General features: G+C 50.4%; 1 protein-coding gene across 1 annotated transcript; it reads right to left on the bottom strand.

The window, feature by feature from the left end:
• Positions 1-8,187: 8,187 nt before the first annotated feature.
• Znf775 (zinc finger protein 775) lies at positions 8,188-24,463 on the bottom strand. The gene is made up of 4 exons (XM_059257703.1): positions 24,343-24,463; positions 20,360-20,463; positions 15,991-16,072; positions 8,188-10,532 (listed from the first exon to the last, which is right to left on the bottom strand). Exons 3-4 carry the CDS (start codon positions 16,019-16,021, stop codon positions 8,935-8,937), a joined length of 1,629 nt encoding a protein of 542 aa, XP_059113686.1. The 5' UTR covers positions 16,022-16,072; positions 20,360-20,463; positions 24,343-24,463; the 3' UTR covers positions 8,188-8,934.
• Between the last annotated feature and the right edge of the window lie 3,273 nt (positions 24,464-27,736).

Raw genomic sequence — 27,736 nt, 5'->3', positions numbered from 1 at the left:
AATTCGAGGCCAGCTTTGTCTACATACTGAGTTCCATACCAGCCAGTGCTATATAGTGAGGCTCTGTCTCAAATGAATGAATGAATGAATGCACCCAGAGAAGCAGCAGGTTTGAGGAGCAGCACTAAATTGCAGTTTCCCACTGTCCTTTAATAATACAGCTTGCCTGTCCATAACCTTGGCTTTCTATACCACTGTTTCTCATGTATTATCTCATGGGAACTTCCAATAACAATTGGCTCTATGAAATGGGATAATAAGTTATTATTAGTATTTATAGATAGGAAGAGATTTAAACCAAAACACAAGGTAGCTTCCTCCAGCACCCACAACTTTTAAAGTAACAAAGACCACACAGGAAAGGGCCTTAGAGTTCACAATTGATGAGGAAACAAGCCGGTGGGCAGAGTGATTTCAAGGTTATAGTCACCAGAGAAATAACTGATAGACTTTCTCTGTGGCCCCTCAGTAGTTGCCAGAGAAAGCAGGATTCCCAGAAGCAAGTAGAGCTTATTCTAGCAGCTTCTAGGACTGGCTGTTAAGTAGGAAAACGGTGCATCATGGGCGTTGGGAAACTTGGATAGTGTGAGGGTCCTCCCTGCTTCATCTCTACAAGTGTCCAGTGCGTTTGCAGAATTCCTCCAGAGGGCTGAGACACTGCAAACACCCTCTTGTTTGGGACGCGAGAACTGCAAGTCATGCCTACCTCTCAGTTTACTTAGGACCAGCATGTCAGCAGGCTCAGCTTGACTCATTCTGGACGACCCACCTCACCACAACCAGCCCCACTCCCCATTCCTGTGGTCAGTGATGCAGGCTAAGCAGTGACATTGCCATTTGACATGAGGGAAAGGGGGTTGGTAACTCGACTTGTCCACCAGGTCATGTTCTACACTGATGGCAGGTCCAGACCTTCTGTCAGCCTGAGGTCCCTTGTCACAACTATTGGCTTCTCTAAGGATAGCTCAGCGCTGGCAACTTCGGTTCTGATTCTCTTTCTTGGTAAAGTGGGTCAGAGACTATCAAAGAGGTGACATCAAATCAAAGACAAGGTCACACTTGTCCTAGTGGTTTACAATGTGGGGTGCTCAGCAGCATTGCAGAGAATAAGGGGGTACGTGGGTACCTGGGGACAGCCAGCCAGGCAGCTACCAGCTAGCCAGACATTAAGTAGAACATACAGAATGAAAGGTAAAAAGCACAGAGGCAAAATGTAGATGAAGAGAAACAGGTTAAATTAAGTCTAAGAGCTAGTGGGACAAGCATAAGATAAGGCCAACCATTCATAACTAATATAAGTCTCTGGGTCATGAATGGGAGCTGGTTGATGGCCCAAAAGAAAGCCTGTTACACATGGGAGCCAGTCCATGAGAAAGGAAACAAGACCCCAAGCGTTCCTATCCTGTCCTCTGCCAGGTAAGTGAGTGTGAGCCTGCAGCGGCCCTGTAGCCAAGTTGCAAAAGGCTGCATAGCTGGGTGGGGCTGGATCCTGGACCCCCTCTTGTCTTCTGTGAGGAGCAGGCTGAAGGCTAAGACAAATAACCCAAGGTCCATGAAGAGCAGCTGGTCTTGGGCAAACAAAGAAAACATCCAGTTCGACAGCCAAGGGGAGCTGTCAGCTGAGTTCCATCTCTTCAGCAGGCCACAGGAGAAAGGGGGACACTCAGGGAAGACCAAGGGGAGCTGTCAACTGAGGGTCATCTCTTCAGCAGGCCACAGGAGAAAGGGGGACACTCAGGGAAGACCAAGGGGAGCTGTCAGCTGAGTTCCATCTCTTCAGCAGGCCATAGGAGAAAGGGGGACACTCAGGGAAGACCAAGGTTTTCCAAAGCAAATACAATGCTATATGGCAGGACAGTGCCACGCTCTCAGTGGCATTCTCTAGGTAAGCTGTGTAAGTACAGAGGAAGAAAACACGGCTGTGGGCAGGAATGGGGGACAGGGGTGCCATTCAAAATCCTAGGAAGGGAATGACAGGGACGAAGGCTGAACTCCGGCCGAGTCACTGCTGTCTCCTCCCATTTCATATACTTTCTGTCCCCAGATATCAGGCCATGGTCTCTATCTCACCCAAATGCCTGGTGCTGATTTCAATTTGCATTTTTAACACACTTGTGTCGTCCCCATCAGGTTGTGAATTTCCAAGAGCAGGGACTGTGTTTTTAGCATCCCTGTTCCCCCAAGAGTCCAGCATTTGTGAGTCTTTTTCAATGTCTTTTCAGTGAATAATGCATGTCTACATGGTACATCTCACGTCTCCATGGGCAGCCACAGGGACAGGGTGAAAAATGAGGAAAACTACCGATCCGGCTACACGTTAGAGGGATGTGAGGGGCTGCAGAGGCCTGAATGTAGACGTAGGGCTCTAGTTGTGAGGTGTCATCTGTTCCAAAGTTCTTTCTTCGCAATTAAAATCCAAGACAGGGCCAAAAACATCGGTTCAGCCAAACACATGGCAGATCTGCTGAATGTGAGGAACTGGTTCATTCCGGCCATTCTACCATTTAGATACAATGTGCCCCTCCCTTCCAGAGCTCAAAGATTAATCCACTGATGGATTCATACGATGACAGCGATGGCAGTATTGGGAGGATTTTGCAATGTTGGAGATGGTGCCTAGTTGGAGGAAGTAGGCTCTTCCTTGGGTGGGAGGGGGTGCCCAGAAATCACACACACACACACACACACACACACACACACACACACACACACACACCATCTCTGTGCATCCTGGCTGCCTTTCGGTGAGCAGCCTCCTTTGCCAGACACTGCCACCACCATGATACTCTGTCTCAGGCCTAAAGAGATGGAGCCAGCAAAGCATGGACCGACACCCAGCCACGCACACCCTTAGGACGGGACTGCATGGACTGACACCCGGCCACGCACACCCTTAGGACGGGACTGCATGGACTGACACCCGGCCACGCACACCCTTAGGACGGGACTGCATGGACTGACACCCGGCCACGCACACCCTTAGGACGGGACTGCATGGACTGACACCCGGCCACGCACACCCTTAGGACGGGACTGCATGGACTGACACCCGGCCACGCACACCCTTAGGACGGGACTGCATGGACTGACACCCGGCCACGCACACCCTTAGGACGGGACTGCATGGACTGACACCCGGCCACGCACACCCTTAGGACGGGACTGCATGGACTGACACCCGGCCACGCACACCCTTAGGACGGGACTGCAGCCTTTGGTGTCCTCAGGTATTTTCACAGCAACAGAAAAACCGAGGAACATAGTTCCTCATAGAAACTGAGCTCAACAGGGAAACTCCTTTCCTTCTCTCTCCACAGTGCACATGCTCTTCCAGTAGCCACACACGGAGCTTATTAGAATCATAATAAAGGCAACCTCCTAGTGAGTGCTTGCCTTGTTCTTCGCCCACCAAGGCCCAAAGCTTCAGCCCCACAGCTGTAACTCCATCCTTGATTAACAACAGCAAAACCCCATCGTTTTCTAGATTTGAGCCATGGGTAAGGAAGAGTGGAGAAAGGGTGGGAGAAGGCAAAGCTTCTAGCTTTTTGCCTATAGAAACATCATTACTAGGGTACATTATTGCCCCATGTAGCTGTTACATAAAATTCAAGTTAAAATTCAGGAATCGGTATACATGTGTGGATGTTTGATTTTTGTTTTTGAGAAGGGTCTCCTGTAGCCCAAGCTAGCCTCAAACTTTCCATGTAGACAAGGATGACCTTGAGCTTCTGATCCTCCAGATCCTCCTGCCTCCACCTCCCAAGTGCAGAGATTAACAGCTGCGTCCATGGTGGCTAATTCTATGGGGTTCTGGGAACAGAACCCAGGGCTTTGTGCATGCTAGGCAAGCACTGACATCTAATCGATGAGCTACATCCCCAGGCTCCAGGTTTAAGTGTTTAGAGCCACATGTGGCCAGTGACTATGATATTGGACGACACACATTTCATCACTGCAGAAAGTGCTGTAGCACAGAGATCACCTAGGACACTTCCCCAAACCTGGAGACGCAGAAGATTCCATCCCCTTTCCCCAAAGGGACAACCTAAGACTCTACTCATTTCTCTCTCTTCACTGTCCTTGTCTCATCCAGGATGATGGTGACATACTATTTTTGCCTCCAATACTCCCCCTACCAAAAGGTCAAAGATATTTATGAAACTCAGACTACGTTAGAATGTTTCAGAGGTACCCTTCACTCTGTCAGCTTTTCCACCCCCGCCCCAGCAAGGATCTGTTCTCTCTCCAGGTTAGTGCACCTGCTGGACAGCTGCTCCTCAGGGCCGCTGTATCCCGGCCCCCCACCTTCCCTCAATCAGCTTCCCATGGCAGATTGACCCATGGACCTGAGCAGTGTACTCCAAACCCTCCCAAGGAGCCTGACCCCTTTGCTGTCGAACTTGGTTTGTTTGTTTGCCTAAAGCCAGCTGCTCTTCATGGACCTTGGGTTATCTGTCTTAGCCTTCAGCCTGCTCCTCACAGAAGACAAGAGGGGGTCCAGGATCCAGCCCCACCCAGCTATGCAGCCTTTTGCAACTTGGCTACAGGGCCACTGCAGGCTCGTACTCACTTACCTGGCAGAGGACAGGACAGGAACGCTTGGGGTCTTGTTTCCTTTCTCATGGACTGGCTCCCATGTACCCCTTATTCTCTGCAATGCTGCTGAGTACCCCACATTGTAAACCACTAGGACAAGTGTGACCTTCTCTTTGATTTGATGTCACCTCTTTGATAGTCTCTGACCCACTTTACAAAGAAAGAGAATCAGAACCGAAGTTGCCAGCGCTGAGCTATCCTTAGAGAAGCCAATAGTTGTGACAAGGGACCTCAGGCTGACAGAAGGTCTGGACCTGCCATCAGTGTAGAACATGACCTGGTGGACAAGTCGAGTTACCAACCCCCTTTCCCTCATGTCAAATGGCAATGTCACTGCTTAGCCTACATCACTGACCACATGGGATTAGATGAGATCATGAATAAGAAAGTCTTATTCACAGGGCCAGGGCTGAAAACCATCTGTTCAAGAGTGGAGCATACAGGCTGTGACAGTGTACAGCATATTAAAATGATTCCCCAGGAAGTCCTTCAGCAAGGGCAGAGGCCATGTTCTGCTCATCTAGCACAAGGCCTAGTACACAGATCCATTAAGGAGCCAATGCTTTGCAGTCCCAATCTGGTTGATATGCATATAAATCAGTAATTTAGCCTTCTGGGAGATTTGACCCTGTCTGCCCTAGGACCCTGTGAGAGACTCGTCACCCAGGAAAAGTGAACAGGCATTCTTAACTTGCAACTTGCACAAGCAAGAGCTACAATTAGGCCTCATTAACCCTGAGTCCTACTCACACTCCACTGTGATTTGATATTAATCACAGGCCATTTGTGGAAAAGAACCCGTTCTGTTGAAGGACCGAGCCTATCTAATCTCTTCAGTGTCTGCCACTTGATTCTATAGGGAGCCGGTGTTTCTGCAGGACCTACCCTGAAGGCAAAGGTGCTCTAGCCCAAAATGCTGGTCCTCTAGGATGCCTTTCAGTAGTAGGTGAGCCTTCCAGGCCAGATCCAGGATTTGCTAGATGACAAAGAAGAAGCATGGAATAATGCAGGACCCTGAATACCTCCTGGGAAGGTTGGATAGGAAAGAACAGGACATCACAGGGTGGCAGGGGAGAAGCTATTCCCAGTGTGGGTTGGAGGGGGTGGTGGGAAAACTCTGCAGGTTTGGCTTCCTGTTGGTCCTCAGAGCTGATCAGCACACCTCAGCCAGTGCAGAACTTCACCCAGCTTAGGGTCAAATAACTTGACCAAGAAAGAGCAGGCCAGGCTGAACACTAAGCTGCCTTGCCAACGTGCTCCTCGGAGAGGTGCAACAGCTGCAGGGGGCTTGCTTGGCCTTTAGCCTTCCGTGGCCTTCTGTAACAACTGAAGCATCTCCAAAATAAAGAGGTTAAACTCTGCCGGGCAGCGGTGGCGCACGCCTTTAATCCCAGCACTCGGAGGCAGAGCCAGGCAGATCTCTGTGAGTTCGAGGCCAGCCTGGTCTACAGAGCGAGATCCAAGACAGGCACCAAACCTACACAGAGAAACCCTGTCTCAAAAAACAAAAAAACTGAGCCATTCCCTTCCTTAACGAGCCTTACTGTAAACTGGAGTCCTTGTAAGATGGTATCCCAAAAGCAAATGGAACTTGAGTTTATAAATTTATAATTTTCAAAGTCAATCGAAATGTATACAACTATTGAATTAATTTATCATGCCCAATAGAATGAAAGATTAATTAACTGTGGTAGCTACTTTTGCTGCCAGGGTCTCCACTGTGCTAGCTGTAGTAAGCAATTATGAAATGGTAATCCCAGAAACAGTAGCAGCAGTGGCTGCCTCTGCTATAACAGCAACAACGGCAGCAGCAATGTCAAATTCTCCTCTGGAGCATGTGGGCATCCACTGACATGGATAGGACTCCAGGAACACGAACCGCCAAGGTCCATTTTTCTTGATCCCAGCACAACTTAAGCTGGCAGCTCTGCAAAAGAACAACTAAGAACCATAAAGAAAAAACAGGCAGCTCACAAGGAGCATAACTAATGGTCTCATGATGGCTACATTTAGGCTGATAAATTTTAAGGTATCTTCAAAGGAGGCCAATAAATGTTGCACAGAGCCACTCCTGAAAAGTATGTATTACCCCAGCTTGAAGAGGATTTTGAAAATGAAAAGGCTTAGCTGGCATGCAACTGTTAACCCTACTGGCTATGAGTGGGTTAGGGCTTCTGTTGGTCTTTTCTGTGTCGAACACACAGATTGCAAGCCCAGCGCCACTTTGAGATCTTTGGCAGCAGTTAACTCTGCAGCTCACACATGATTGAGCCTGTATGATAATGAGTATTCAGAGACGGGTAATACCTAGGGGGCGCTCACCAACCTAAGACAGAGTGCCTGTATGGCCTGGGCAAGCATCTCCATGACGGGTAAGGTGACCTGCTGATGTCCCACACAACCTAAGTCAGAAGCTTATTTTATTAGTAAAAGGGGAACCTGTAGGTTCCTGGCCCCCGTTTTGGATAACTGTTGCCTTGCTTGCTGACCTTGACCTTGATATCCTCCCTATGCTAATTCCCTCCCGGGTTTCACCCTCCCGAATGCTTAAGGGAAGTTCCTTGTCTATATATCTGGCATAATGGGCGTTAACAGCTTAGATGCAAGATTGTAAAACATCTGTAGCAAACCTCTGCCCTCCAGGGTTCTCCCATTGTGCTGTAAGCCTGTATTTAAGACCTCCTCGCTCCTTCAATAAACGGCATTAGGCATTAAAAAAAAAAAAATAGCTGAGGAGCCCCCATGGAACTGGACCAGGCCCTCTGGATAAGTGAGACAGTTGATGAGCTTGAACTGTTTAGGAAGCCCCCAAACAGTGGGACCAGGACCTGTCCTTGGTGCATGAGCTGGCTTTTTAGAACCTAGGGCCTATGCTGAGACACTTTGCACAGCCTTGGTGTAGAGAGGAGGGGACTGGACCTACCTCAACTGAATCTACCAGGCTGGGCTGACTCCCCAGGGGAGACCTTGCCTTGGGGGAGGTGAGAATGGGGGGTGGATTGGGAGGGAAGGCTGGGGGGTGGGAGGAGGAAGGACAGGGGAATCTGTGGCTGATATGTAAAATTAAATTAATTATAAAATAAAAAAAAACAAAACAAACAAAAGGTTAAACTCTTCTCCTTAGAGTGGCGACCAGAGGCCAGGCTGAACTCAACACTGCTTGGCATCCTCAGGAAGATAGCGGCCCCAGGAGGCCAGCACATCCAGTTCTCTTCTCCAGAACTTTACTGGCCCCACCTTCCTCCTGCCTCCAGCCCTGGAACTCATCTTTGGGGAAGAACACATCCAAGGCTATAACCTGAGCTGGAGCCCTGGCTTCTGTCAACACCAGGACATCAGCTCCCCTGCTTTACAGGGGGAGGAGAGGTGACCTCAGAGGGATGAGGAGGGGACAGAGAATCGGTATGTGGGAAGACACATGGAACTGACCTGAAGGACAGTAGAAGGCAGAAAACTACCCTCCAGCCTGGGCAGCAGGTTGGAGCAGGACACATATGAAAGGCAACCCTCACAAACACCCTCGGAATCCTAGGGAGCACACATAGCTGGTCTCCAGTAAAGATGATTCAGAAAGGACAGTGACACCACGTGGAATATTCAGTCCTTCATTTTTTCTCCAACACCAGTATGGGTACGGACCCAAGTCAGCCATAGAAACCCACACACTTGGAACAGATGGCCCACTCTCCCACAGCCACTTTCCCGAGCAGCCAAGCTATAGCTGAAACCATGTGACTGTACCCCAACCCTTAGTCATCATACACATCATCAGTTCTATGGCCAGGCTTGCCTTACCTAGCACCATGACACTCAGTTGGAGAGAGACCATCAAATCATCCAACACGGCACAAGTGGCACTGTCCTTGGTGCTGGGGAAATAATTACCCCCCTCCTAGCCAAAACCTTTGCTCTATTGCTGGTATCCTGGAGCCTGTGACCATCTTCCCATGCGGATGACCCCGCTAACCATCGTGCAGCCTATGTCACAGGACAGTGCTACCACTGATCAGTTCCAGGCCATTTCACACAAGGAGGCTTTCCTAGGGACCCCAACAGCCCTTCACAAGGTGCCTATGGCTGAGGGCCAATTCTGAATGGTGTACTAAGGAACACATTCCCATCACAGACACTCAGAGCTTTGATCTCGCCTCCCCCACTAGGCACTTTTCAGGCTTCTGGAATACCATCCTCAGGCCTCCGAACCTTGAGGAGCCTTTCAACAGGCTCTAACTTGGGGAACATCAAGAATCAGCATTCCTGGTCCTCCTGTTCCCCAAACAACACCCTGCAGGCACACATTCTACCACCCACCACCATTAGCTGCACGGGGGGCACACACTACGGCTCTTCTTCCTCCTCTGGGCGAGGGTGTGGTGCCTGAGCTCCACGATGCACACGCTGGTGCTTGAGCAGATGCTGCTTTTGACGGAACCCACGGCCACAGGCAGTGCACAGGTAGGGTCTCTCGCCGGTGTGGTTGCGCCGGTGTCGTGTGAGGTTGGGCTTTTGGCTGAAGCAGCGGCCGCAGTCTGGGCACGCATAGGGCCGCTCGCCAGTGTGGATGCGCTGGTGGATGGTGAGCGCTGACCACCATGAGAAGCTCTTGCCACACTCGTTACAGATGAACTGGCGCTGCTCACTGGGTGCAGCCAGGGTCTCGCACCCCTGACCACACAGCACTTCTTTGACACCCTGGGTACCGTGGGGCTTCACAGCCACACTCCGGGCAATCTCAGCTTGTGGCTCTGAACCAGGCACACCACCCTGGACTGCAGACCGCGAACGTAGCAGCTCTGCTGCGGCATGTACTCTCTGGTGGGCCCGCAGTGCCGCACGGCTAGGGTAGTTCTGTCCACAGCTGGTGCACCTTGCAGACTGGGCACCAGGCAGGTGTGTGCGCAAGTGCTTGAGCAGGTGCTGCTTTTGGCGGAAGCTGCGGCCACAGTGCGAGCATGGGTGCGGCCGCTCACCCGTGTGGTTGCGCAGGTGCCTTGTCAGGTTGGGCTTCTGGCTGAAGCGGCGGCCGCATTCAGGGCATGCGTAGGGCCGCTCGCCTGTATGGATGCGCTGATGGATATTCAGGGATGACCACCACGTGAAGCTCTTACCGCACTCATTACAGATGAACTGGCGCTGCTCACTGGGACCTAAGCGGCCATGGGCTGCTGTCCGTACCCCATGCTGGCCCCACCAGCCCTGGCAGAGCCCCAGCCAGACCCACTCGGGGCGCCCGCGTGGGGATCCAGGGCGCAGGCGGCAGGCCCGGCGGCGCACAGCAGCATACCGGAGCATCTCCTGCAAGCTGACCCGGGCACCCAGGCGGTCCCGGGCATGCGCTCGCTGATGGATGCGGAGGCCCACTTGGTGCCGGAAGCAGCGCTCGCATTCTGGACACGCGTGGGTGGCGGGTCGAGAGTGCGTCTTCTGGTGCTTGAGCAGGTGTTGCTTCTGACTGAAGCGTCTGGTGCACTCTGGGCAGCAGAAGGGCCTCTCGCCAGTGTGGTGGCGCTGATGGCGCTCCAGGTTAGGCTTCTGGCTGAAGCTCTTGCCACACTTGCTGCAGAGGTAAGGCTTCTCGCCCGTGTGTGTGCGCTGGTGGATCTTCAGGGATGACCACCAGCTGAACCTTTTCCCACAATCCACACACACGAAGTGACCCCCACCCGCAGAAAGTGCGGGGCTCAGCGGGCCTGGGGCTGTCCCCGGAACTCGAGTAGCCAGCCGGGCATCCTGCTCAGGAGGTGGGACCCACCATGCACCTCCAATCTCCTCCTGTGACCCCCGAGCCCAGGGCCGCCCCACGGTCTGGCACGGTGGGAGGACGCCCTGCTGCTGAAATATGTTTTCCTTGTCCTTCTCCGGAAGCGCGGCCTGAGACTCCACAGTCTGCAGCAGCCACTCTGGCTTCTCCTGCTTGATCCCCGCCAGCCCATCTCCTATGGAGGCAAAGGGAGAAGTCAGAAGACATCACCGTGGGATGCAGAGAGCGGAGAGAGGAAGAGGTGCGGGGAAGGGTGGGGACAGCTGAGAGAGTGAAGGCAAAACAGTTTTCAATGGAGGGAAGAACATGGATAAGAAAGAATGAGGGTAGGGAAGACTTGGAGGACCTAGATGGGCAGGCAGAAGGTGAAGAGTGGAGAACGCCCACAGAAGAGTAAAACCAAATCCGCGGCTGGCTTGCCAAGGCCATGGGGTCCCTCATGCATGAGCTGTCCTGCCTTCCCTACCCAAGGTCCAGCGGATGCAGAGATGTTAAAGAACCCAGGCAGTGACGCTTCCTGAGCCAGGGAGAAAGACAACGGCCAATGTTCAAAATTACCATTGTTTTTTAAAAGTGACTCTGTGTGTATACATGTGTGTGCACGTGTGTGTGCACGTGTGTGTGTTTGTGTGGGTAGGCAGATGCAAGGTCGATATGTGGAGGTCCAAGGACAACTTCCATTTTCATGTAGGTTTTGGGAGTTGAACTTGGGCTGTCAGGCTTGCCCTGTAAGAGCATCCCCTGCCCTGTAAGAGCATCTCCTGCCCTGTAAGAGCATCCCCTGCCCTGTTAGAGCATCCCCTGCCCTGTAAGAGCATCCCCTGCCCTGTAGAGCATCCCCTGCCCTGTAAGAGCATCTCCTGCCCTGTAAGAGCATCTCCTGCCCTGTTGGAACATCCCCTGCCCTGTAAGAGCATCTCCTGCCCTGTAAGAGCATCTCCTGCCCTGTTGGAACATCTCCTGCCCTGTAAGAGCATCCTCTGCCCTGTTAGAGCATCCCCTCCCCTGTAAGAGCATCCCCTGCCCTGTAAGAGCATCCCCTGCCCTGTAAGAGCATCCCCTGCCCTGTTAGGGCATCTCCTGCCCTGTTAGAGCATCTCCTGCCCTGTTAGAGCATCTCCTGCCCTGTTAGAGCATCTCCTGCCCTGTTAGAGCATCTCCTGCCCTGTAATATCGTCTGCTGAGCCATCTCACCAAACTAAAACTTGCTGTTCTTTTTCTAGCATGGACACCAGGAGCTTTCTAGGCATGCCCAGTCCCTCAGTGGTTAGGGCTACCACACCCTGAGTCACCGACCCTTTGTCTCCACTGGCAGAGCCCCTGCTCCAATACAGTAGCTATGGAGCAGGAACACCCCACTGGAAGGACCTCCACCTTTCTCTCACAAAACCATGAATGAGGAGGTAGGTCCCAAAGGCTCAGCATGGAAAAAGGTATTCCATGCCCTTTTAGTGAAGGTAATCCACTAGAGCAGTGGTTCTCAACCTTCCTAATGCTGCCACCCTTTAAACAGTTCCTCATGTTTTGATGACCCCCAACCATAAAATATTTCATTGTTACTTTATACCTGTAATTTTGCTACTGCTATGAATCATAATGTAAATATCTGATATGCAGCCCCTGTGAAAGGGTCATTCACCCCCAAAGGGATCACAACTCATGGGTTGAGAACCACTGCACTAGAGCTCAGGAGACCAGCGACCAGCCCACAGCTTACACCCAGGCTCCCGGTGGTAAGAAGCCATAGCAAAGACTGCTTTAGAAAGGGCAGAGTATAGATGTGATTCACTTATGTAAACATCAAATCTGGTAAAAAACTACTATGAGTTAGATCCTGGCCCATCACAGAGGAACAGGCTCTGAGGTCCTATCTGTGTTCTTCTTTGACGCAGGTCCTGGTTACAAAGGTGGGCTGCTTTGTAAGAATTTATGAGCTTGTAACGTGTGCACCTTCTTTTGTGTGCTATGTTTCAGTAAGAAGCTCACACCTGATAAAAAGAGGCAGTACGAAACAGTCATGAGCCAAGAAGATTTGCAAACAACAGATTTCAGCATCAGCAAAGCAACACATTCAAAGTAGAAAAAAAGATTAATAAAGTTAAAAATAAAGTCTTGCAAAGTACAAAAGGATTCCAATAATACTAAAATATCATGAATAGCCTTTATATCACTAAATCCATAAATATAAAGTAAATAATATTACAAGAAAATATAAATTAAAACGAATTCAAGAGCAGGTTAAAAGGACTGGAGAGATGGCTCAGTGGTTAAGAGCACCGGTTGCTCTTCCAGAGGACCAGGGTTCAGTTCCCAATGCCCACAAGGCAGCTCATAAACCTCCTGTAATGGCGCCCCCTTCTGGCCTCTATGGGTACTGCATGCATGTGGTGCACAGACACATGCAGGCAAAATATGCATACACATAAAAATAAAAATGGCCTAGCATAGCAGTGTACTCCTTTAATCCCAACACTTGGGAGGCAGAAGGAGGCAGAGCTCTGTGAGTTTGAGGCTAGCTCACCTACATAGTAAGTTCCAGGACAACCAGGGCTACATAAGCTCCCTAAAGAGACCGTTTTAAAAAAACAAAAATAAATAATTTAAAAATAAAAACACATTTTAAAATGATTTTAAATAAGATCAGATTTAAAACTGATTATATATATATATATATATGTTTATATGAGATTAATGTGAAAGCTAAATTCTAGCCCAAATTGGGTTATAAACAACATAGCTGTATCAACACACTCTATAAAAAATTCAAAGGAAGTATGAGAGATGGCTCAGCATTGAAGAGCATGTCCTGCTCTGACTTCGGCTTCAGCACCCAGGTGGAGTGACTCACAACCAGCCGTAACTCTTGCTCTCGGGATCTGACGTTCTCTTCTGGAGTTTGGAAACGTGTACAGCATACACTCACGTCACACACAGTCAGCATCAAAAATAAAAATGTCTTTTAATTGATAAGAAAGGCTTATTCCCAGCTCTGGAACTAGTCAGTAACTAGGAGGGAAAAAGAAGGAGGAGAGGAGAGAATGAGGGGCAGGGAGCATCTCTAAGACAAGCATCCAAGAATGGGAACAGGCAGGAAATGGCAGATTCACTGCTCCTCAAACACAAACATTTGCAAAGCAAGTTCAGCAGAATTAGAAATATTACAGCCTTGCTGGGATTTTTCCCTAGAAAAGGTAAAGATGGCTTGATATAACTCTCGATATTATCTTTTTTTTTTTTTTTTTTTTTTGGTTTTTTAAAACAGGGTTTCTCTGTGTAGCTTTGGTGCCTTTCCTAGAATTCACTCTGTACCCCAGGCTGGCCTCGAACTCACAGAGATCCGCCTGGCTCTGCCTCCCGAGTGCTGGGATTAAAGGCATGAGCCACCACTGCCCAGCTCAATATTATCTTATTAAAAGTGAAATATCAGCTGGGGTTGTAGAGTGCTTACCTAGCAGCACAAGGCCTGTAATTGATTCTCCAGCATATTAAAAAAAAGAAAAGTCTACCTTACAGTATTTTCAACAGATGCAGAAAAAGTCACATGAAAAATTTCAGTCATCATTTCGGGAGGAGGGAGGGCATTAGCAAACTAGGGATATAAGGAAATTCAAGAAGGCCAAAAGATGTATACTAACACTACAGCAAGCTTTCTAGTCAGCAACAAAGGATAGAAGACAGTATTCAGAACACAGTAAGGACACGTATTCTCATTGATACTATTTAACCCTGAGGAATCAGTCAAACATAGAAGAGAAAAACACAAAGATACTTGAAAGAGGAAAAAATCCTCTCATGAGCTTATGACTATTAACTTAGGTGTACCGGAGAACCCACTAACAAATGGAGATACTATGGCTCAGCAAGACTGTCAGGCACAAAAGCATACAAAATCAATTACTTTTAAAAACGGACAACAGCCGGGCGGTGGTGGCACACCACCCAGCACTCGGGAGGCAGAGCCAGGAAGATCTCTGTGAGTTCGAGACCAGCTTGGTCTACAGAGTGAGTTCCAGGAAAAGGCACAAAGTTACACAGAGAAACCCTGTCTCGAAAAACAAAAACAAAAACAAGCAAACAAACAAACAAACAAACAAACAAAAAAAAAACGGACAAGAGTCATTTATAATTGTGAGTGCCTTAAAAAGCATAGAAAATGTTTGTAAAGAAAACCACTAAACTTTACTGAAGAGACAAAGGTCTTAGTGCCAACTGTCCTTCTTTGGTAGTTTGAAAGAATGGCCTCCAAAGGGGGTCATAGAGTTGAAATCTTGGTCCCCAGTTAGTAGAAGGAAGTGTGATCTTGCTGGAGGAGATGTGCCACTGGGGGCAGGCTTTGGGGTTTCCAAAGCCTGGAGCCATTCCATTGTGCTCTCCTCTCTGTCTGTCTGTCTGTCTGTCTGTCTGTTTGTCTGATGGTTGTGGATCATGATGTGCACCCTCAGCTGGTCCCTCGCCCCACCATTATGGACTCTAACCCTCTGAAACCCTAAGCCAAATTAAATGATTTTTCTTACAAGTTGCCCTGGTCATGGCATTTCATCACAGAAACAGAAGAGTAACTTTTTCTTTCAGGGGAAATACAATAGGCTCCTGGTGCACAGCATTAATAAAAATCAGTTCGAAATTAATTTTGGTCTTCTCTGTGCTTGGTCATGAGAATTCATTTTAGTAAGCCATGCTTAAGAAGGCAGGCAGTGCCTTCAATTCTATATTGGCAGGAACTGAATATCCAAGTGTAATGAGTTAAATTGATTATAGAACTCTCCCCTGACCTGCGCTGAAATCCGGGCAAAGGAAGTATTTGGTGCCAAGTATCTAACCTGACAGTGAGTCTGAGGTTTATTCAATGAGAAGAGATCACTGTCCCTGATTGACATGGTGTCTACTGAAATAACCCAGAAGCCCCCATGTTTCATGCCTTATCTAGTTAAGCTTAGATGACATCCAACCAGAAAGACGACCCTGGACAGAGTTCTTCTCCAGATGCCTGCTTCAGAGTATAGAGGAATCTGGACCCAGCACAGACCCCTGCAGGGCCTACGACTGAGGAAGGGAGTGTGCTTGAATTTCAGCCTGCCCCAAGGCGCGCAAGTGTGATGAAAGTCTCGGGCCTCCAGGTACTGCTCCCCATTCTTATAACAGAATGCCAGGCAGGAAATGTTTCCACTCCAGGAAGCATTGGCCTGGGAAATCCCCAGACTGCCTGCTGCCTGTCAGCACAGCAGCCTGCAGAATGATGAGGACCCTGAACTCTGCATAACCCTGGGATCTCTAGTAGTCTGGCTTGATGGTCAGTGAACAACAGCTTCTCTTAGCCAACCGCCCTACCCAGAGAGCTCACTCCCCAAGTCTGACTGGCAAGGTGTTGTCAAGTCCCAGTCCCAGCACTGAAAACAACACCCCGCTTTTTACAACATCCTGCTTTTTACCCGCCTGCTGTGTCCCTACAGGCCTGGCTTGGCCTTTTTTATGCTCCCAACATTACTGTCTTTGTTTTATTCTTTGGATGACCTTCAAAGTCCTGGTCCCCACACTGAAATTCTACATTCTAGAAGATACTAGTTGAGGGAGGCAACTTACATTTGGCTCCAAGGAGGGTAAGGGTTTGGGAGGGGGAGACTGACTTCTCTTACCTGAGCCATTGGCAATGAGGATGCTCTCCATCCCTGCAGACCTCCCCCTGCATCAGTGCTGCTGAGGTCTCAGCCCTGCCCCCTGGGGGAAGACGGAAGAAAAGAGAAAGAATGGTCTGTGGCACAGTCAAAACCCATTTTCCCAATGCTCTCCCATCTCACAGCCCATGCTTTTTTTCAGAGTTCTATCAGCTCCCTCGGGTGAAATGTGCAGATGGGAAGGGAAGCGGGCACAATTCTCACGGACAGAGAGGAAACTGGGCCTGAGAGAGGCCTTGATGTGCCCAGAGACACAGGGATGGCTACACAGCTGAATGTGTGCAAATTCCATAACTCCCACACCAAAGCCTCAGAGTCCACACCCTCAGCATGGGTAGAGGGCATATGAAGGGCATGGCACCCGAGAGCCAGGTACCCCAGGTAAGGTTAGATATGGGGGACCTGTTCAAGAAGACACCTGGAGGGGCTGGGGATGTGACTGAGGCAGAGTGCTTGCCTAGCATGTGCAAGGCCTGGAATTCCACCCCAACACTATCACCAAAACTAAAACAACACCGGGAAGGCAGACCATCTCCCACATTCCCTACGTCAGTGGAAAACTCTTCCAATATCCTAGAACAAACCCCTCCATGACATCTCACAGCTGCTGTCGCCTCCTACACCACCACCATCACCACCATCACCATCACCACCATCACCACCATCACCACCATCACCACCACCACCACCATCACCATCACCAGCACCACCACCACCACCACCACCACCACCACCATCACCATCATCACCACCACCACCACCATCATCACCACCACCACCACCACCATCACCATCATCACCACCACCATCACCACCACCACCATCACCATCACCATCATCACCACCACCACCACCATCACCATCACCATCACCACCATCACTACCACCACCACCACCACCACCACCACCACCATCACCACCACCACCATCACTACCACCCCCACCACCATCACCACCATCACCACCACCATCACTACCACCATCACCACCATCACCACCACCACCACCATCACCACCATCACCACCACCACCACCACCATCACCACCATCACCACCACCACCACCACCACCACCACCACATCACCACATCACCACCACCACCACCACCACCACCACCACCACCACCACCATCACCACCACCATCACCACCATCACCACCACATCACCACATCACCACCACCACCACCATCACCGAGAACACGCAGGCTGACCACTCCCTAGTTCACGATCTAGCATTCATCAATCTCATTTTACAGTCATCTTTTGAACATCTCCAACTGCTTCCCTTTATAGCCGGGGTACGGCTTGAGACAGGCCACACAGCTGCTTGGATGGCCCAGGCTTTGACCCCCCTCTGCTCTGTTCATCCCTACAATCTCTGCCCATCTCACTCTTCCTTCCATCTGCTTAAGCATCACCTTACCAGAGCAGCTGGCTTCCCCGGGACCCCTCACTGTTCTTTTCCATCCCCTAAGTTTAGGAGAGTGTGAGGCACTGTCCTGTGTAGGCCAGGCTGGCCTTGCTTGTCATGTACTCAAGGATGACCTTCAGTTTACGGCCTCCAGCTCCCATCTCCCTAGTGCCACCGTTACAGACCCGTGCCACCAGGCCTGGCTTTCTATTCGGTCTAGGGATGGATAGAACTCAAGGTTCCCAGCATGCTCTGCATCCACTCTACCAACTGAGCTACATTCCCCAGCTCACCTCCAACGGGTTTTACCACCTGACAGGCTCTGTGTATTCCCAAACACGCTGCCCAGCTTTGAGCTGTGGCTCACAGGTGGGCTGGTGCTATCCACCACGTTGGTGTGACTGTCTCTCCTAAGGTTGGGGTCCAGCTTCACCCAACAATTCCCCCTTAGCACAACCAGGACTTTGTGGCTGGCTGCCCTATAGAAATTCAAAGCTGGTTTCACCCAGCCCCAGACAGGGACTTCTTGGTACCTTTGTTTGCTTTGTTATCTACACTAGAGAACCAACTCTGGGCCCTAGAGACCAGCCCTCAGTATGACATCCCCCAGGCCACCTTCCTGAGTTTGTCCTGGGGGTGCTTCCCCAGACTAGAAATCAGAGCCCTGACTGGAAATGCAAACCCCAGATGCAAGGCAGGGAGGAAATATTTCCTTTTCTCGGAGCATCTTCTTTAGAAATTTCTAGTTGCTAAGCTCTGGCTCTGTCCTCTCTAAACAAATGTAAATCTTTTCAAAACTAAATAAGCGTCTAAATAAACTTGACAACCACTGTCTTCTTCAAGGGTCGGGAGCCATCCACTGGAGACAAAGCAGGCAGGAAGCCAGAGGCCTCTCTCCTCAAGAGAGTTGGATGCCTCCCTCCAGCAGGCTAGCACCTGGGCAGCAAACTTTTTTTTCTGTCATAAAAATACGATGTTGACCTTCTGCTCTCTCCTCCCCACCACCTCCCTGCTCATGTCCCTCTATTTATGTATGTGAGTTTCTGCATCCCACACCTTGGAGACCACCTCAAGAGGCTTAGAGGACCATAAATGGAGGTCATCTGGCCAGACTGAGAGAGTGCGGGCCTGGAATGCAGAACAGAGCTAGAGGGTCAGGATTCAGCCTACACCACACCTGAGAGACCCTAAACTGCCCAGTCAGAGCACCCCTAAACCACCCAGTCAGAGCACCCCTAAACCACCCAGTCAGAGCACCCCTAAACTGCCCAGTTAGAGCACCCCTAAACCACCCAGTCAGAGCATCCCTAAACCACCCAGTCAGAGCATCCCTAAACTGCCCAGTTAGAGCACCTCTAAACTGCCCAGTCAGAGCACCCCTAAACCACCCAGTCAGAGCATCCCTAAACTGCCCAGTTAGAGCACCTCTAAACTGCCCAGTCAGAGCACCCCTAAACCACCCAGTCAGAGCATCCCTAAACTGCCCAGTTAGAGCACCCCCTAAACCACCCAGTTAGAGCACCTCTAAACTGTCCAGTCAGAGCACCCCAAAACCACCCAGCCAGAGCACCACTTCACCCACTCTGGCTTCTAAGAACCGTTTCAAAAATGGAACCGGAAGGGTTTTGGTTCCTGGTGACCCAGCCTGAGCACCACCAGGCCACACCAGGCCAGAAGGGCAACTCTTCTGGGGTCTCAGCAGGAACAGACATGGGAAAAGAAGGAAGGAGACCCACACAGGCCCAAAGGGATGAGGAGAGAAATGAGGGGGATACAGAAAAGACAGCGATACGTGGAGGCAGGCCATGTCTTTTGAGATCTACTTCCTGTATGCTCAGGTGTTACATGTCTGCAGAACACAGGCTAGGCAAGCCAAGCCCAGGGTAGGCCACACACGGACACTCAAGTCCTCCATGCCTCCATGCCACACCCTCCAGTGTGTCTCTCATTCCACCTATCACTCTGCTGTGCCATTTACATTGTCCCTCCCCATAACCCACCTGACACACCAGTCAGCTGACAGGAGAGACACCCAGGAAGCAAGTGAGTGGGCTTTCCACCTGAACACCCTAGCAAGACAGGAGCTAAGGGGCAGAAGCACCCCCCACACATACTTCCTATACAGCCTCGAGAGACCGGCAGACAGGCTGGCCTATCACGGGGGGCCTGGACCCCAGTCTTGACCCTCTCTTCTGTCCATCACCACGAGAACTACGAGGACAGGACATACACAAGATACGGCCTCTGACCACGGTTTGGCTGTGAAGTCCCCTGATGGGAAGTCCACAGCCGTCAGCTGCTCTGCCATCTGCAGAGACACCAAGAGGGGACTGTGGCCTGCAGCAGGCGGTGAGGGCTGGGACACGGGGGATAACAAGGGACTCTGGTGTCAGCACAGACCGAAGTGCACGGGGTGAAGATGAGGAACTGAGGTGAGGCCCAGTGACAGAGACAAGCAACTCAGGGGCCTGTCCAGGTCTCCCCACTCGCCCCTCCCACAATGCAGGCCCCTGCCCGGGAACGGAAGTGAGAAATGGAACGGTACTTCGTATCTCATCATCAGTAGAGCAGGTCTTCCGATGACAAAAGCCCGGCCACTGGCTTTTCTCAGCCCAGGGGTCCCACGAGGTCCCAATCCTGTTGAGCTCTCGTCTACACCAATGACACTTTACCTTCCCAGGAGACCCAGGCAGGCGACAGCCCGCCTCAGGGCCCTCCCCACCTGGCCACTGTCCTCTCCCCCACTTTTCTTTCTAGCAAACACATCTTTCCCAGCCCTCACTGACCCTGCCTGTCCTCAGGGCACCCGCCAGTGACATCATCCTTCTGCCTGCCTTCCCTGCTTGCCAGCCTCCCCAGGGAATTGCCAGAAAGCGGGGACATCATCTGCAGAGGGACAGGTGAGGGTAACATCTGTACCTCTGTGCCAAGGAGGTTCTTAGCTCTCCCCTGGGGAAAAGGATGTGCATCGCCCAAGCCCACACGGGTCTGAGGATGGGGTCACGGGCTTCCTTGACAGTGACCTGGGGAAAGAGAGAAGAGCTGTCAGCACGAACAAGGAGATGTCACCAGCTGCTAAAAACTGACAAGCATCAAGCACTCAGCAAGCAAAGCCCACACTGTCCTTTAGCTAAGGAAATCCTGCCTGGGGTCATGTAAACGGTGGCATCAGGATAGATGAGGGGATAGATGGAGCACTCTCCAAAACCATGTAGCCTCCAAGAGATGGTACGAGACTTACCTGGAGGGCACCAGCAGCCAAGACAACCCTAAACTCCCAGTCCCTCATTTTCAGGAGTTTGCCTTCTATGCCCAAATGTGGTTATTTAAATTCAGAGGAGCTGGAAAGATGGTTCCTAGGTTAAGAGCACTGGCTCCACTTCCAGAGGACCAGGGTTCAATTCCCAGCACCCACATGGCAGCTCACACTGCCTGTAACTTCAGTTCCAGGGGATCTGACACCCTCACACAGACATATATGCAGGCGAAACACCAATGCCCATAAAATAAAAATACACAAACCATTAACAGCTACAACAACAAGCATCCTTAAATTCAAATAAATTAACTTTTAAAATTCAGTTTCTCAAGCATGCTGGTCACATGCAAGTGCTCAAAGGCCACACGTGCTTGTCCCACTGTGACTGACAGCCAAGGCCACTGCTGTCTTCCTGGGGGGTGAGATCTAGGAGGGCAGAGCCTTGCCTTGCTGGAGCCCTGACACAAAAGAGCCCACACACACTGAACTGGGTAGATAAGACTTAAAGCAGACTCTCCTCTGGCCCCAGTCCTTTGTCATCACCAACACATTTACCAACACATTTGAATGGATTTCAGTCAAACAAGACCAACGGCCAACAGGAAGCTAAGAAACACAGCCAAGTGCACACACGAGCAATACCCCCTATCCACACCAGCTGAGCAAACACAAGTTCAAAGACACAGAACGGATATCTGCCACACTGCACAGTAACCCCTTCACCCACAGTGTGCTTTCCAGATCCAGTTAGCCACGGCCAACCTCACCTGGTAGAATAGAAAAGACCTTTTGAGAGACCCAAGAATGACATTTATTATAGCACTGTCATAACTGTTATATTGTAACATTTATTGATCTTACCCTCTCTCTGTGTCTAGTGTATAAAGTAGACTGTCAGATGTACGTGCGGGAAAAGACTGAGTGCAGTCCAGTATTAGCTGCAGTTTCAAACGCGCACTGGGAGCCGGGCAACACTGCAGCGTGTCCCCCAGACATGTGGAGGACTGGAGGACCGGACTTGTAAACACAGGAAAGTGTCCTAAAGCAGGCATGGGGGCTGGAGAGGTGACTGGGTAGTTAAGTGCACTTGACGCTCTTGCAGAGGATGGGGTTCCGTTCCCAGCACCCACATGACAGCTGACATCAGTGTGTAACTCCAGTTCCAGGAGATCTGACTCCCACTCTGGTCTGCCTGCATGTATGTGGTGCATAGAGATACACACAGGCAAAGCACCCGGACACATAAAGCAAAACTAAGTCTTTTTAAAAAGATGCATTTCCAGCATCATACAGGCATGCCGATGTGAGGCACATCAACACGGTCCGCTTGTGACAACAGAAACGAAAGCAATCATGATAAAGTCTTCTCAAATTGAATGTAGTGGGACCTTCATGTAATCCAAGCTTTCAGTAAACAGGAACCCCAGGAGTTCAAGGCCAGCCTAAGCTACATTTCAGGTTCAACACTAGCCTAGGTTACAGAAAACCCTATCTTTAAAAAAATTTTTTAAAAGTCTTTGAATACCCAGAGCCATATTAACATACACTCACTCCAAGAAACAGAACTTAGGGAGGGAGAAAGCCCTGAATTGCTTTATGGGACATGTGACTAGACTGTGCCCAGCAGTCCGTGCAGTGTGAGCTCCTCCGGGGCCTAGCCTGCATGGAAGCAGCAGATCCTTTCCCCTCTACCCACTTTGGGTGAGCTCAGTTACCCCAAGTCTACATCATCAGCCCAAGTTTCTCCCTTGAGCCCACACCCAAGGCTGGCAAAGTTCTTCCAGGCCTCCACATCACACCTAGAACGGGAATCAGGAACCCATCCCAGGCCACCTGTCACCAATTCTGAGTTCAGTTCTCAATGTTTCTCACCTAAATGACTTTAAAAAGTCAGTGAGATCACTTAGTGCATCAGTTCTCGACGTGCGGGTCGCCTAAGACCACGAGAAAACACAGATACTTATAGTCCGATTCTAACAGTAGCAAAATCACAGTTATGAAGTAGTAACTTCAAAACAGTTCACGGTTGGGGTCACCACATGAGGAACTGTATTAAAGGGTTGCAGCCCTAGGAAGGTTGAGAAACACTGGCTTAGTGGGTAAAAGTGCTTGACATGTAAACCTGTTGACCTAAGTTTGATACCCAGAACCCATGTGATCCACGTGGTAGAGTGTGAGCGCCAACTCCCAACTCACTCTCTCTCTCTCTCTTTCTCTCTCTCTCTCTCTCTCTCTCTCTCTCCCCCTCTCCCTCCCTCTCCCTCTCTCTCTCTCTCTCTCTCTCTCTCTCTCTCTCTCTCTCACACACACACACACACACACACATACAAAATAAATAAAATCTGAAAGTTTTACTGATTTTCTTGGTCCTTCCAACCCATCTGCCACCCAAAACCCAAATATTTTTCTAAAACTGCAATTTGGACATTTTTCCCCCTTAACATACTCCAAAGGCTCCCAGACACTTGGAGATTTAGCCAAAACATCTTGGCAAGGTCATTCAAAATTTAGTCTCTGGTTACCTTTCCCCATTGCCCCATGTATGTTATCACCCAATACCCAGATTTCTTGTCTCCTCACCCACCTGCAACCTCTGACCTGTCTTGCAGTGACCTTGCCCATACCCCTTTCCGGCCCAAATCAGGGGTCCCTTTGCCAGAGACAGACACCTTTTGGAGACACAAGCTAATGTTTCTGTGTCATCCAAACAAGTACTCAGGGTAACTGTCATCATCAGAGTTTTCTGTTATCACCGAAGATCAAACACATCCTAATATCCAGGCCCAGCCTTGTAGACCATTACAAAACACGGTTATGAGGGCTCACTTAAATGTCAGTTCGTCAGCCACAACTGATTGGTAGAAGCACAGCATCATGGAACCTTGGAACTGACAGGACACAAATGCTATGGAATGTTTTCATGCAATTGCTTAACACAGGTAAAAAACAAAACCGAACAAACAAAAATGTGGAGCCTGGATGGCCACTTGCCTCCAACCTCAGGTGACCACACCCAGCCTCCGCTGCAGCTGGAGACCATTCCGGGACTCTAGGTCGCCGGACACCACACCCACTGAAGCTGCTGCAATCATTTTACTTGAATAGTCTCGAGAACCCCCTCCCCCGAAAACGCGCACACAGCTGTCTGTAACTTCTGTGTGTTTTTCTCTCGCCTCCATCCTCATCCCAGGTCACGGAATCGCTCACTTAGGGATCACCTACTGAGTCTTTCTGTAACCAACACTGGGGTTCCTGTCTCCAGAAGCGCGTCTACGCGGGGGTGGGGGTGGGGTGGACAAACAGAGAACTCGGAACAACCAGAGGGGCCGCGCGTAGACTCTCTGCTCTCCAACGGTCCTACCCCTTGACCTCGCTGCCCTGGCCTGCCGCCCTCCCAGCCAGCCTCAGGTCTCTCCCCGCTGCGCTAGGCAGGGTGCTGGTGGTGCAGAAAGTTGGGGCCTGGAGCTGAGGTGCGCGCGGGACTCGGGGCACCTCAAGGCCCGGGACCCATCCTTCCTCTACAGCCCGGGACAGCAGAGCAGCACCGGAGCAGCGGCCGGGCGCTGGCCCATCCCTGCACCGCCCCTCCTGCCCGGAATGCACAGGGACTCGGGGTGGGGGTGGGGGGCTGGGAAATAAATACCTTTGACTTTGTAGCTAAGGTTAACGGGAACTGCTACCCAAGGGGCGACTTGGGCACCGGGCTCCGGGCCACGGCCAGTCCCGGGGCAGACGGGGCGGGCAGGCGCCCGTGATTGGCTGGCCGCCCTGCATAACCCTGTCTGCGGATTGGCTGTGCGGCTCAGATGACACTCCCGGCCCTATCGGAGCAGCCCGCGGGGCGGCCCCTTTGTTCTCCGGAGCCAATAGCCAGGGTCTGACCTCGCCCGCGGACTAGCATCCCTGAGCGGTGAATCTGTGCGCTGAGCCCTGCTGGGATGAAGACGGTGGTCAACGGCGGCGTCCTGTGCTGGGCGACATTACGTCGTTCTCCCCTGTCCACCAGGTGCCTTGGATCTGCCCGCCTTTGCGTGCTCTGCCTCCCGCACAAGCGCGTGTTGCCATCTGAACTCCTAACATGGGTGCGGGGTCCGGCAGTAGCTAGTATTATCGAGGTGCTACTGGGATCCGTGCTGGGAAGCCGTCGCGGACCACCACTGTTAGGAGCCCTCTCGAGAGTATGTCCATTTTAGTGTGGCCTTTTTCTTTATTCCCTGAAAGCTGTGTTCAGGTGACACTGCACACGCCCGCCTGTTAAACATTGCAGGACTCTTGTACCTCATGAGTATGCAATGAGCCATCTTCAGCACCTCAGCAGACCACAGTCATGATAAATGATGTTTGGTGCTGTCTGGGAGTGGCCTTGGAAATCGTTGCACTCGAGAGCTTTTTCTAGCTGAGGAAACAGGTCTGAAGAGGTTACTTTACCGCAACAGGTTTCACTGCACTCTAGGGTTCAGTTGAGTGAAATATCTTCAAGCTGCTAACCCGGTCCAGACCGCCAAGGACGGTGACTGTTTCCAAACACCTCCAGGGAAGTGTTTTCATCTCCAACCACTTCCATCCATCTGAAAGAATTCCTTCCACTCCTGCCTTTAGTTGGGTCAAAGTTGGGTAAATTCTCTCACTCCAGGCTTAGGAACCACGGTGGGGTCAACTGGAGAGAAACTGCATTTTCTCTCCAGAGCTACTTTGAAGGTGCATTTGGAACCAAGATGGATGACTTCCTACGACCCCTACCATGGGACCAATCTGCAGCTGATCAATCTGGGCTTGCTCTAAGCCCAGCTGCTTGCTGTCCAGCTCTCAAGCATAATGGAAACTGGGGTGGAATCTCTACCCATTTTCCCACTAACTTCACGTGCAGTAATTACGAAAGAGACTTTTCTGTTTCTGGACTTTGATGTACTTGTCTGTGAAACAGATGAATAATTTTCCACCTGCTTGTGTATCTTTCTGGATTTTCATTCCTCTCTGAGCAGCATTCTAGTTCCAAATCTTCCACCACCTAATGTGGCCCTGGAACACTAAGCAATTCCACTCTAGAGTGGCAGACTTTCTCCAGACTGACACTCCAGGACCAAGGCTGTGGAAAGATTGAAGCACATCTGGGAGTATTTCCCACCAAGCCAAAACAGGGCAGTTGAAAATGCACAAAAAAGAAATGGCTGGGAGAAAATCCTTTGAACTTCAGGTATGAAGAGAGAGAGGGGCCAAGAAGGATATGTAAAGCACATAAAGAGAGGTTGCATGTGGTGGTGCTTGCTTGGAACCCCAGTGCTTGGGAGGTAAAGTCCAGAGGATCAGTAGTTCAAGGCCAGCCTGCCTTACATAGTGAGTTCAAGGCCAACCTGGAGCTATGTTATATCCTGTCTCAAAACAAAACTACATATGTGTTGATACACATACATATATACACATACAAGGAGAGTCTGCATTATAAAATGTGTGTGTGTGTGTATGGAGAATGCATGTGAAGGCCAGAGGATCACAGCAGGTATCTTCAGGCACGTGCTATCTTCTCAAGACAGGGTCTCTAATTGGCCTGGAACTTCATCAAGTAGCCTAAGCTGAGGTGACCAGCAAGACACTGGGGTTGCACTACCTGTGGGATTACAACTGTGAGCCACCATACCCAGCTTTTCACATGGCCTCTGGGAGCCAAACTCCGGTCGGTCCTCAGGCTTGAAAGGAATATGTTCGACAAACCGAGCCACCTCCCCAACCTCAATAGTATGTAACCAAAAGCAGCACACAAATTTACTTTTTTTGATATGTAGTGGAAGTCAAGAGTGAGAGGGGAGCTGGGGAGATGGCTGACTAATTAAGAGCACTTGCTGCTCTTGGAGAAGACCTGGGTTTGGTTCCTAGAGCTCACACAGTGGCTCACAACTGTCTCATAACTCCAGTTCTAGGTCTAATACCCTCTTCTGGTCTAGCCTCCACACACATGTACACAGACATACATGAAGGCAAATATATCTCTAAGAGAAAAGGGGGCAGGAGCAGACGGACGAGTCTCAGTCAGCCTCTAGTAATCAGTATTACAGGATCATGCGCAAGTGTTTGCATGAATTTAAAGGGAGAAGAGAATCTAGAGCAGCCCATCAGCAGGATCTGGTAGAACTTCTTAGCAAAGTGCATTCCCCAAAGGTGAGTTATTTTTATGCACCACTCTGTAGGGACTGATGCAGCTCACAGGCAAGGGGGCCTATGGATACCTAACAAGAGCAGCACTCAGCTGTGTGTGAAACTATCCATGATGGGCCTGCAGCAAACCTTCCAGGGAGCCCCTTTCCCCTTAGGGAACCTGCTGCTGACTTTGAGCTGACCCCAGAGAAGGCTGAGCTCATGTGTGGATCTGTCATCAGTGTAGGGGTGTTAGCTGAAAGCTGTCTTTGCTGCTCGGAACACACCTTTTCCCAGAGCCTCCTTTTTTCATGACAACAACCTGACAAAGCTGCAGATGTGACCGCAGTATGTAAGGTTCACCGTCCTTCCAAGGAAGCTCTCAGTGACGTGACATGAAGGCTGAAGTGGGAAGAAAGCAATGATGGTCTTGGGTCCAACATTCCAAGACCTTGATTCCAAAGTAAGCATGTTTGTTCTCTGGTGCTTTTACACACACCTGAATCTGCTCAAGCTCAGGAATGTCTAGCTCTGCCTCCAGCAAGGACTGGGAGGAGAGTGTAAGGCACTCAGCTGCTGTCAAAGCTCCCAGAACCTGGCTTCTTTTCTGGAAACAGAGTGATGTTCCTTCCCCTGTCACCATAGCTCCCACAGAAAGGAACACAGCCAGCCACTAGTTCTAAAACCAAATCTTTATTCTCTAGTTTGAAAAGGAGGGTAAATGGTTGTTCTTTTTCAGTCCAGAGAACAAAATAAGACCCAGTAGGCAGAAATCATAGGAAAGCAGAATCCAATCATTTTAAGTAAGAATTTCTAACAATTAGAATCACCCTACAATAGAACCAGTGCCTCTGGAGGTAAGAGTACCCCAGCACCGAGGTGCACGGGTGGAGGCTGGCATCCACACC

Source organism: Peromyscus eremicus, chromosome 3 (assembly GCF_949786415.1).
Source record: "Peromyscus eremicus chromosome 3, PerEre_H2_v1, whole genome shotgun sequence".
Lineage (NCBI taxonomy): Eukaryota > Metazoa > Chordata > Mammalia > Rodentia > Cricetidae > Peromyscus > Peromyscus eremicus.
Note: the sequence above shows the minus strand (reverse complement) of the source record. Positions and strands in the feature narration are given on the sequence as shown.

Excerpts from the sequence above, each read along its gene's own strand:
- Znf775 (XM_059257703.1), bottom strand. The coding sequence starts at position 16,021 with ATGGAGAGCATCCTCATTGCCAATGGCTCAG. Across the intron at positions 10,533-15,990 it reads CCTCATTGCCAATGGCTCAG|GAGATGGGCTGGCGGGGATC; the intron begins GTAAGAGAAGTC and ends TTGCCTCCATAG.